We start from the raw sequence: 12,652 nt of genomic DNA, 5'->3' as shown, positions 1-12,652 counted from the left end.
TCTCTGCGGATTAGTTCACTTCCAGAATGAAAATGTCTTGATAATTTACTCACCCCCATGTCAAGGACATTTTTATTCTAAAAGTGAACTAATCCTTTAACACAAGTTCAAACTATGGTTCTATTCTACCACAAAAAAATGCATTGTGATGTTTATAACCTTTTACGTGTCTTTAAAAACTAACAAGTGACTAAATGGGACTACAGAGATTGTAGAGGATATTAATCATTAAACATAATGAACAGGAAAACTCATCTACTAACGAGTTGTCATTGTGTTTATACTTGCACTCTTGCAAACTATACCAACTCTAAATTGTTCGAGTTGGAAATCGGTGGAAAGTTTATGTCCACATGAAACAATGCTACATATTTTACATAAAATGTTAATCACACACACACACCTTGAAATTCATAAAGATTTTCACGATGATCAACATGTTTAAGATTCATAAACTTTTTTTGATCACAGAGTTTATTTTCTGCAATTGTCCAGAAGTCAATGGAAAAATCTAACTTGACTTTTGTTGAAGGAATCAGAGCGATTACAGTTCAGATTGAGTTAAAAAATGACTGCTTAAAATGACTCCTCACTGTTAATGTGTGTTACAGTGTATTACACTCCAATAATTCATCAAAGGATGGCAACATACACCACCACAGATGTCTGGACTAATTCCAGAATATCAACTGACCCTAGAAATGTCCCACTGCGGGGGTGTTCAGTGTCATATCTGAAATCACAGTGAGTTTTTAAAATTACATTCATCATTGTAATTCTGGTTTTAATATCTTGCATATAATTGCCAGTTTCAAAAGACCATGTTATTTGCCCAGTGGTAGGGGCTCAACTAATGACTGACAGAGAGAAGCTAATCAGACACTTAGCATGAAATCAGATCTAATAATGGCTCTGAATATTCTCAGCGCTCCAGATATAATGACAGATTTAAATGTGCATCTGCTGTTTGTGATATCACTGAGAGCAGCTGCTCTGTGATTATTTAGACTTTGGTGAGTCTAAAAAAGGACAACAAAGGACGAAAACCACGAGAAGAAAGATGACTGGCCAACCAATGTCAAATATAAGTGTCCTCCTCCAGAGGAGAAGCCAGAACAGCCTGGGGTGATTATGCGGATTAAAGGAAGCCTTTGAGGGCAGGGTTACTCTCCCTCTCGTCTGGCACACATGTGCATTTTCCAGACTCAGCAGAAACCGCAAGAGGTTTGCACCCGGCAGTTGATTTTTAAATGGAAGGTAACAGTTTTTAAGTCACTCCCAGTAGATCTTTTAAATGCCAGATGAAGCTTGATACCTTTACATTTGTGTGTCCCAAATTCGCTATCACAACCCATTGTTTTTCCTCTTTCTGCTTCAGTGCTGATGGACCCAAATTATCTATAGTGAAAATGATGCTTAGATAAGTAAAGCAAGCTTGTTATAAACTGATCTGTCAGAAATCACACTTCCCTGTTAAGATGCACTGACAATGTAGAGTCAACAACAAATATTATACTGAAAGGGAAATTTTATATTTAGTTTAGTTGTGCTTTATTTCAGTTCTGTTTTAGCACTTAAGAGTACACATTCATGATATGTTTCTTAACACACATAAGTACAGTTCGAAAAGTGCATATAGTAATGTCAAATTAAAAGATTTATGGACATTTTAAATTACGATAGAATTTTACTTTTGTTATGCTTTAAAGAATTACACTTATTGTGATGTGTTTCATAAACATAATCTTTTCTGGATTACAATCCACCATCAAAATAATAGATATGATTATTCTAACTGCTGTGAGAAAAGGCTATAAATGATCCGTCACCTGCAGGATCTGCATGTGATAGCCTTGTAGCCGGGACAACTTCTTTAAGTTTACAGACATAAAGATGTGACATAAAGATGCAGTGCCATGCTCGAATTTCCCACGAAAACTTACCCAAATCACTCAAGTAGAAAACATTATTATAAGCTAACCGTTGTAAATCGGGCTAAAGTAAGGCGATAGTTTTGAACACCGGCTGGTTATGTACTTGCTCAAATATTGATTTCAGATAATTTTTAACCAAAAAAAGATGGACTGCAGCTTTAATATTATATTTAAAGTTGATATATTTCAAATGTTTGAAATTGCAACCTCATCATACATTTAAATAAATAACATACAAGTTACAAAACAAATTACATTAAAGTATATTTCAGCTTACCATAAATGATTGTCGGTACATTCACCAGTACACTTAAACTATATTTAAAATGACAATAAAAGTAACATTGACATATAATACAATAATATAAAGATTGCTTAAGTTATACTTAAGTGGGTCGAAAAAAAAACACTCATGCTAACTACATTTAATATTAATTTAATTTATAATACATTTTAATTTGTCTAGTATAGCAAGTATGCTATACTACTTTTCACAAGGATGTCTGTATATCTCATTCTGCACCCTGTTTGCTATGAATATTAATGCTACCTGAAATCATGCAGCGTACAAGTGTACAATCACTTCTCTAAATGATCAAACTCAGTATAAAAACAAAATACTGTAGGTCAATGGAACATCTCCACCATGATCGAAAAAACAAACGCATGTGTTTTGTGCACATTCCACATACTTAAAGCCCATAAATTTGTGGACGCACAAGCAATACCAATGTTTACTGTCTGCATCCCTGAACAAACCCCTAACCCCAAGCATGAACTATTAAACTTTGGCTTGTTACTCATTCAGCACTTGAACGACAGTGACATGAACGATACATTAAACCAGTGGTGTCAAACTCAATTCCAGGAGGGCCGGAGTCGGAGTTTTGTTCCAACCCTGCTCCAACACACATACTGTACCGTGTAGTTTTCAAATAAGCTCGAAGGACTTGATTATCTGGATCAGGTGTTTAATTAGGGTTGAATCTAAACTCTGCAGGGCTCCGGCCCTCCAGGAATTAAGTTTGACGGCCCTGCCTTTAAACTATGCAGCTTTCAACTGGTGAATGATGGAGAGGATGACAAAATCTCATGCACTTTGAATTCTTCAATATATCTTGTTTTGTGTTCCACAGACAAAGAGTATGTAAGGCTTGAGCATTAATTTCCCAGAAAATTTCAATCAATTTGTAACTTCAGATAATCCCTAATCCAAACCTATATATATATATATATATATATATATATATATATATATATATATATATGTGTATGTAAAAAAAAGTATAGCTGGGTCAGAAGCAAACAAAACACACATCTACATACAGAGACAACTCTTGTCACTAGCATAGAAGCTGCCCACCCCACTCCACAGTCTCAGTCTCAGCCTCAGTCTCAGTGGGTGACTTTCTGTCCAGAAAAGCTCTCAGTCTGAATCACTCCTGCCAGCTTCCCCATAACCCTGATGAGTTTGTGTGAGGGTTACTGTCTCACTTTTGGCTCACACTCTCATATCTCTTCATATGGATGCTTTTATAATTATAAAAGTCATTTATTCTATGAGTTATGCAAAATTAATTTTGAAAATGGAGCTGTCGTGAACAATTCTGTCTGTCACATCGAGGCAGAGTGTTCGATTGTAATATTTTGGATGCATAAAACATCTCAGGAGCCAAAGGACATAAAGATGTACACCAACACACACCCTTAAATTATAGACCCCCCAACACACATAGAATAAAAGAGGATATGATCCCAAAGAAACAGAATACTGGCTGCGGTGCAATATATACCGCATACTATTTTTTATACTATTAATGTCAGTACATTGAAAATATCCGTGTCGCTTCAGAACATGCTTAAGTTCATGCCTTACCATGTGTTGATGTTTATGCCAAGCGAGAACTCATGAACCCACATATGACAGTTGGCTGGAAACAATGGTTCATCATTAAAATATGTTTAAAATGTTATAATTTTTCTCACACACTTATCGTTTTGTTTCAGGAAAAAAAAAAATTATACATCCACTGTAATATCATGTATATTCCTGTCATGTTCACTTTGTGTGGTTTTTGGAAGTGTCATATTCTGAGGTCCTGTTCACTTGCATTACTCACAGATTATTTTCCTTAAAAAGAACATTTTAATTTTTGCGTGAGTGTCCCTCCAAAGTAAAAGAGCCAATTGCACTGCAGCTGCTGTTGGAAGTTTCAAGTACCATAGAAACAGCCCCAAAATAAACTTTTGCATGTTTGAGCATATGTTGTATTTCATTATGTATCCATTTTGTTTTTGGTATACATGCTGCATACTACGAAGACATAAATAGTATGAAGAATAGTATGTTTTCAAAGAAATATAAAATTGAAATTTTTATTCAAATCTCATATTGACTTACACTGGTAGCATGTTCAGCATTCAAAACATAACCACTGTCTATGAAGATATTTGCATACTGAATTCTACTTGCATGCACAGATCACCTCAGCTTATCTCAAATTTTAGCACTGTTCTTTTGCTGCCTTTTGAGCACAGCTTGTTCCTTCTGGAAATACTAATCTCGTTATTATTGTCATTATAAGAATACGCTGGCCAAAACTGTAAATTCAGAGGCTAATAAAGCCCTCACAGACCCCAGGCAGTTCATTTAAGAGTGCTTTGCTGTGCATTCCTCTGTTTAATAGTAGAGAGCAGTAGAAATGGCTGTGGTATGCCTCAGGGAGCGATTATAGACACTCATACTTTTGTCTGATTTCACTGATGTGATTCTTGTTAAATGTGGATCAGAAATATTCCACTATTTCAGCACAGTTTCTCTCAAAATTGCCGAAAAGCTTAGAATAGTGTTTAGATGGTTATTTTTCTCATTTACACACTCATTCTTCATGCTGAGGGAGGAAAAAAACTATCTTACATTCACTCACACACTCTTGGTTTGCTTTTATCTCTTTGGTGGGGCTGATTTTTCCTCTGGCAGGACACTAAGAGGTTTGCCTTCGTTTTGGTCCACACGTGGCTTCACAGTCTATCTATGCAGTGTGTTGGTTGTGTAATAATGAACTGCTGGTTGGTTGTGTGGTGCTATAGTTCAGATATCAGTACAAACAGATCAAAAATACTGTCTCGTGGATTGAGATGGTTATTTTAGAACAGCTGGATATCACATGCCTCTGAATTGGATTTAACTCAGCTAAAAGTGAACTATATAAATTGGGCTGTTGATTTAAAGCATTAATTTAGTGTGAGTAATAATTTGAAAAAATAATCCCACTGGTCCATATGTAAATTCAATAATAAATTATATTCCTTTTGCCTCCAGTTCAAGCTTAATGTACAGTACACCTTTTAGATATCATACTGCATATATATTGTACATAAATTAACAACTAACAAGTCTTGTGGGTTACACTTTCTGTGAAGCTCATTTTTATAACACATTATAAGAGTAATCTAATAAATTATCATAACAACAATTATAATACATTATAAAACGTACTTATTTGTGGTCATTACTTTTATGAGTATGATTATTTATAACACACAATAAACACCATGTTAAATCCACTTAATGGATTATAAGTCATAATTTATTATTTATTTAAGATCTGTACAGTATCTTCCTATATTACTGATATTACAATAAATATAGTTAAAATCAAATGTGCCATATTAGATATTCATCTGTTAAAGAAAAAAAATATTATAATTGTTGATATCATTGTTGATGTCATTATTTATAAGTGGTCTTTGTCTGGTTTAAGTAAAGTAATAAGTTAACAATAGTGAGATATGAGACATAGAATACATTATAACTATGGGAAATATAATCCATCGTAAGTTAAAAGGATGCATTGTGTTAACTTATAAACATCAAAATCTTAAAAGCTGTAACCACAAATAAGTAAATATTATAATCAGTGTTGGGGAATAAATATGAGCAGGGCTTGACTGTTTTTAATATAAGAAGTTCTGTTTATAGCAAATGTAAAAGCCCTTTCACACCAAAAAGTAAAATTAATAAACCTCAGGCTGAAAGAAAAGTAAATTCACATCTGAACAGTAGAACGCAGGAGAAGAAGGTTCAACACTCTTCAGCAATAAAAAATAAAACAAAACAATGAAGCACAATTGTTAGTTTATCTAAAGTCATTTTTGCTTATTAGTATGGTTGAACTGGATCATCAAAGGTACTGGTACCAAAGGTAAAGCAGCAAAAGGGCCTTTCGCACTGCTTTAGTTCCAGATCTAAATGTACAGTACTAAAGTACTGGGATGATTTTCGCGAACTATTTCCTAGTACCATTTAAAGGGTTGCACACCGACCGTGTGTACTAGGAACTGACGTAAGCCGGTTCACAGCGACGTCATTTGTGCGCGGCGTTCAACAACAAAAAACTAAGTAAAACAACGTTAACAACAGGAGATTGGAGGATCAGAGCTGTGTTTTTGTTTTGTCTCGCGGGTTTTACAATAATGGACATGGAATGTCGATGTATACATAAAGCGATTGAAAGAATGGAAAGGGGGACTAAGAATCTCCAACGACACCTGGCAGTGCTACATTTGCTACAAGTGCCTGCATTTCAGTGTCCATCCATCGATCTCTGTTCATCATACTTGCGAAATAAGTTGACACAATGTTTACAGTACAGGTGCTTCTCAATAAATTAGAATGTAGAGTAAAAGTTCATTTCAGTAATTCAACTTAAATTGTGAAACTCATGTATTAAACTACTTCAGTCTGTGTGCATTGAATTTAAGTCTTTGGTTCTTTTAATTGTGATGATTTTGGCTCACATTAAACAAAACCCCACCAATTCTCAACAAATTAGAATATGGTGACATGCCAATCAGCTAATCAACTCAAAACACCTACAAAGGTTTCCTGAGTCTTCAAAATGGTCTATCAGTTTGGTTCACTAGGCTACACAATCATGGGGAAGACTGCTGATCTGACAGTTGTCCAGAAGACAATCATTGACATCCTTCACAAGGAGAGTAAGTCACAAAAATTAATTGCCAATAAGATGGCTGTTCACAGAGTTCTGTATCCAAGCATGTTAACAGAAAACTAAGAGGAACTAAAAAGTGTGGAAGAAAAAGATGCACAAACAACCGAGAGAACTGAAGCCTTATGAGGATTGTCAAGCAAAACTGGATTCAAGAATTTTAGAGAATTTCACAAGGAATGGGAATTTGGCTACAGTTGTCGTATTCCTCTTGTTAATGCACTCCTGTACCACAGACAACTTCAGAGGCATCTTACCTGGGCTAAAGAGAAGAAGAACTGGACTGTTGCCATTAGTCCAAATTCCTTTTTTCAGATGAGAGTAAGTTTTGTATTTCATTTGAAAACCAAAGTCCTTGAGTCTGTAGAAATGATGGAGAAGCTCATAGCCCAAGTTGATTGAAGTCCAGTGTTAAGTTTCCACAGTCTGTGATGATTTGGGGTGCAATGTCATCTGCCGGTATTAGTCCATTGAGCTTTTTGAAAACCAAAATCACTGCAACCATTTACCAAGAAATCTTGGAGCACTTCATGCTTCCTTCTGCCAGCTTTTTGAAGATGCTGATTTCATTTTCCAGCAGGATTTGGCACCTGCTCACACTGCCAAAAGCACCAAAACTTGGTTAAATGACCATGGTGTTGGTGTGCTTGACTGGCCAAAAAAATCACCAGACCTGAACCCCATAGGGAATCTATGGGCTACTGTCAAGAGGAAAATGAGAAACAAGAGACCAAACAATGCAGATGAGCTGAAGGCCACAGTCAAAGAAACCTGGGCTTCCAGACCACCTCAACAGTGCCACAAACTGATCACCTCCATACCACACCGAATTGAAGCAATAAAAGTAATTAAAGTAATTAAAGCAAAAGGAGCCCCTACCAAGTTTTGAGTACATGTACAGTAAATTAACATACTTTCCAGAAGGCCAACAATTCACTAAATGTTTTTTTTATTGGTTTTATGAAGTATTCTAATTTGTTGAGAATTGGTGGGTTTTTGTTAAATGTGAGCCAAAATCATCACAATTAATAGTACCAAAGACTTAAACTACTTCAGTCTGTGTGCACTGAATTTAATTAATACATTAGTTTCACAATTTGAGTTGAATTACTGAAATAAATGAACTTTTCCTCGACATTCTAATTTATTGAGAAGCATCTGTATGTTACACTGCATTTAAAATCATGGCAGGTGAGGGCGTTTTTTAATGGGTCTGGCCAATCAATGTCTACTTACGTCATGGATAGTACTAGTTGTGCTGGTCAGACCCTAATCCAGAGTAGGAGTTAATTTGGTGCTTTAAAGGGCAGTCTGTTACTAAAATCGCACCCAGTTCCGGTGCGAAAATGCCAAGAAGTGGGTAGTTCCACAATAATTTCTGATACTATGAAAAGGTTCCTGTGGTGCGAAAGGCCCTAAAAAAGACACTGGATAATAAAATTGGATTAGATACATTTGTGTTGACTTCTTAGTCAATAAATGGGAAAACAAAGTAACTGGCATTACTTTTTTGAATATACTTTTTTTGAGTAATATGTTACTTTACTAGTTACTTGAAAAAAAGTAATCTAATTATGTAACTCACGTTACTTGTAATGCATTACCCCCAACACTGATTATAATGCATTAAAATTGTTGTTATGATTACCCAGGAGATGATACAACATATTCAGGTTTTATATAATACACTATGCATTCATTATAATGCCTTAAGGATACTGTTTCATAAATGTGGGCTTCATAGAAAGTTACTAAACAGATGCAAGAAATTAGTCAACAGGCAACTGTAAAAAATTTATTTTTATTATGTAACTATAATTATAGCCCGTTTAAAGATGATTCACAGTGATACTCAGAATTTTAGTGTTAAAGTGCGAATGACTGAAATATTTTGTAAAGTTGTTTGCGTGAATGACAAATGAGGTACGTTCACCGGAAAAGGCATTCAGCCACTTGTATTGCAATTTAACAGGTTTCATTTGTGAAAGTGGATGTTGACGATGTGCCAGACTGCATTGGTTCAGAGATAAATAATAAAGCCTGCTGACACAACAAACCCACACCCACGCTAACCCTTTGCATTTCTCCAGAAAGAGAATCTAAGGGTGGACACATGTCCCAGGAAGTAGATCAAGACCTTTGATTACTTAAACACACACCCTGACCCAATGCAAAACATTTCAGCAATATCCACAGAAAACTGCTGGGTTTTGGAAAAACAGACATTCCAAACAGTGTCTGCAGTTTTTAATTACCTACTGACATTTATTGACACGCAGACTCAACACAAATAGCCTGAGTACATCTGTTCTTCTGAGTACCTGAAGCCCAAAATCAGACATGGGTTTTTAATCAACTCTTTTTTTTTTTAAGAGTAATTATTACAAAAAGAATATACTTGAAAAATACATAACTGCAAACTACATGTAATGTCATCAGCTACTTATTGTGTGTTAATTTCACATCAATTAAAATTCATTATAGTTTAAAATTAAATTACATACTATTACATGTACTTTAGACTGCTGACCCACTTAAGTATGACTTAACTACATCTCTTTAAGTACACTTAAGTATCCTTTTATTTCATTATTACATTATCTGCGAGTAGCTTTTAAAAATATACTTTAAATGTTTGAAGTACACTACAAGTCACAAGGTAAGGCAGTACAGATCACATGCATCTGTATATAGCCCAGCCAAAGAAAAGAAAACCATATTTGAGATCTCTTTGATGCCTGTTTCACACCTTACACAAAAGCAGTGTGTAAGTAAAGCAGCAGACCAGCATTGTTCTTTCAAACAACATGTTCAGCTCTACAATTCTGAGATCTCCTTTAAGGGTTTATAAAATACCCTCTGAGCTGTAGATGTTGCAGAGTCACATGTGGCTTTGCATTGTAGTTTCTCTAATCAGCTCTGCAGTTACTGATCATGAGGAAAGCATGTGCATGTGAGAAAGAATGTACTATATGTGTGTAGGGTGGGACGGAAATGTCTGGCCGCTATTCCACTGATAATCTTGCTCCTCATGCTTTATGAATCTAAGGCAAACCAGTCTGCAGCGGAGTACTGCTATCTGCAATACTTTACTGGGACTGTAAAGAATATCTCCACCACTGCAGTCCAGGCACCTTAAATTAAGTTTTTATTCAAGGAGTAGGCCCATCTAATCTTCTAATTAACCACCAGAGCATTCAAGCAGCCATTTACATTACAGTGTCAGTTGTTCCTGCATCTTTCCACCTCCTCAACTCCATCGCTACAGTGTCTTGCCCTGTATAATAAACTCAATGCATTAGTAGTCCCATATGGGGGATATAAGAGCTTGAACTGAGTATCCTCCAGTGCAGATAGAAATCTAAACACATTCAACCAATCATCCATTCTCCAAACTGCTTTTTCTATGTAGGAGCCCATCTCAATACCTCGTGCCACAACCAAAAAAAAACCCACCTTAGATGGATGGTCAGTCTGTCAAATGGATAAAAACATGTTTAACCTTTACAGCTCAGTGATTAGATAGCCGTCAGAACAGATGAAACTGCAATTTAAAATGCCAATATTGCAGTTAACTGTACTGCAACTAGACATCTGGATATGTGTTTGGTTATAACAGTCTTCTCCATCATTTGATAAATTACTGCTGCTGGTTTCCAGTCCAAGAAGGCATATGAAAAAACCTGCTTGCCCTTGTTCCCTCAAGTTATGTTGCCCAACCAATCAGCATGTAACTGTCAATTTCCATCAGAATTTGCCATTTTTGCAAGTGGATTTGGGAGGTCTGTGGCCATGTCTTCTGAGGCTGAAACTGGTGGATTATTCAGCCAAGATGGAGAGAAAATAAACAGCAGACTTGATCAGTCAATGGAATACCAGAAACATGAAAGAGCATCTCCCTCTCCAGTCCACAACTCCAGAAATCTTTTGAGGGAGACCTTCGGCCAAACCTCACAGTAGCTGAAGAACTCAAGCTTTCCCTCAGAGGGCCACACAACTGAGACAGTCTGTCAGACGCCCCACCAATGTAATGACTTACACATACAACTTGCACTACCACATTTACGCTTCATCAGCAATGGAGTCCTGCAGTTAAAGGAATAGTTCTGCCAAATGTAAAGATTAAAAGTTCTCAGTTATGTATCTTTAAAGGCTGTTATCATTATTACATGAACATATACACATAGCATAACTAACATCATTTGGCGTTGGAAGGATCGGGTTTTTATCTTGGCAATTCTGAGCACAGTTGCTGCAGTCTCTATTGAAACTCTAGAAGATACTCAGCAGGAGAATCTGCCTGTAAGTCTTTTTACAGCTCCTTCAGATTACACTTATTATTTATCGTGACCACAAGGTTGTTTCAGATTTGTAAGCCAGTTTGTATCATAAGCAGTTCAAGTCTGTGAACCTTGCCAGCAATAAACCAAAAAAAGTGCGGCTGTTCAGTTTCCACTGCCCTTGCATTCAGCCAGCTCAAATATCACAGATTCTCCTCAGAGAGCAAAACCTCAGACACAAAGCCCTGAAGAGATGCCACAAGCACTTGGCGGATGGGCAACCGGTCACAGGCTGTCACGCCGGGCGAGGAAGATGAGTACGATGATGAATGTTAAATGTGTTAATGAGAAAAGTAGCCACACGTGCCTGTGCTCGCCTGCACCGCCAGACAGCTGTGAATAGAGTTTGAGAAACAAACAAAACAAAAAAAACAATGAGAATGAGAGGACTGATCCGTTACCTGGAGAGATCTCTCCTTCACTCTGTTCCCCAGAATCTGAGTCCATCTTTCCACGAAAAACCTCTCCACTCTTCTCCTCTTCTCTTTTCACTACTTCCTCTGTTTCTGTCTGTCTCTGTGCTGTCTCTCTGCACTGAAAACTGTTTTCTTGAGCTTTAATGCACCAGCTCTCCGTGTTTAGAATATAACTGACTCAATGAGTGCACACTGTTTGCAGAGCGCCTTTTCTGTGCAGTCAGACTGCCTTTTTTCACTGACACTCACTTGCTTCCACTTTCTCCTCTCGTTTGCTTCCTTCCCCTCCCTCTCTCTCTCTCTCTCTCTCTCTCTCTCTCTCTTTCTGTGTCCCTCCTCCCCCTTCTCCCCTCAGCTCGACATTGTTATGCCTACAAAAACATTAAGAAAAGGAAAACTCTGCCTCTCCCTCTGAGCTGATTTCTTGCCTGTGCAGAATGTTTTGTATGTTGAAGAGGTTTTTTCATTCAGACATACTTCTGGGTGCTTTTTAAGGGGCAACTTCAGTTTTTAATGTTAGAAAATGCTTTTCAGATGGACAAGTGAATCAGAAATGATAGCAGTGTTGGTGCTGTATTAGAGTGACGGTGCCACATCAACCAGCTCAAAAATAATAGAGAGACAAAGTGAATAGGTGCCATCAACAGGTCAACACTAGTTTAGCTGGTTACTGTGGTTTAGTTAGCCCCTGCTGGTAGGTGATATAACTACACCATTATAGGGGGAAAAGCATCTTTCTCTTTGGATGGTCATTTGAAGTAGCTGCATATTGTGTATATATAAAATAGATTTTGATCCATGTCTTGATTGTTTTCCTCTGTTTTCTGCCTTTGATATACGGCTCTGTATATTCACTATAAGGGTTTGGAATTCTGTGCGTTCTTGCTGTACCATCAGTCAATTAGTGTCAGTGAATGTCATTTCCCAACAGCTTTTGATTGATTAGTCAT

At 36.8% G+C, this 12,652-nt stretch overlaps 1 protein-coding gene across 2 annotated transcripts in view; it reads right to left on the bottom strand.

The window, feature by feature from the left end:
• LOC132155587 (tumor necrosis factor alpha-induced protein 8-like protein 3) overlaps positions 1-11,990 on the bottom strand; it is a 56,114-nt gene extending 44,124 nt beyond the window's left edge. For both annotated transcript variants that reach the window (XR_009437291.1, XM_059564343.1), the window contains exon 1: positions 11,688-11,990. Coding sequence is in view for 1 of the 2 variants with exons in the window: in XM_059564343.1 (XP_059420326.1) it covers positions 11,688-11,733 (46 nt within the window). In the remaining variant the exon portion in view is untranslated. The remainder of the gene's footprint in view (positions 1-11,687) is intronic.
• Between the last annotated feature and the right edge of the window lie 662 nt (positions 11,991-12,652).

The sequence above is a fragment of the Carassius carassius genome, chromosome 13, assembly GCF_963082965.1.
Source record: "Carassius carassius chromosome 13, fCarCar2.1, whole genome shotgun sequence".
NCBI classification, from domain to species: domain Eukaryota; kingdom Metazoa; phylum Chordata; class Actinopteri; order Cypriniformes; family Cyprinidae; genus Carassius; species Carassius carassius.
The sequence above is the reverse complement of the archived record's forward strand: the minus strand, read 5'-3'. Positions and strand labels throughout refer to the sequence as shown.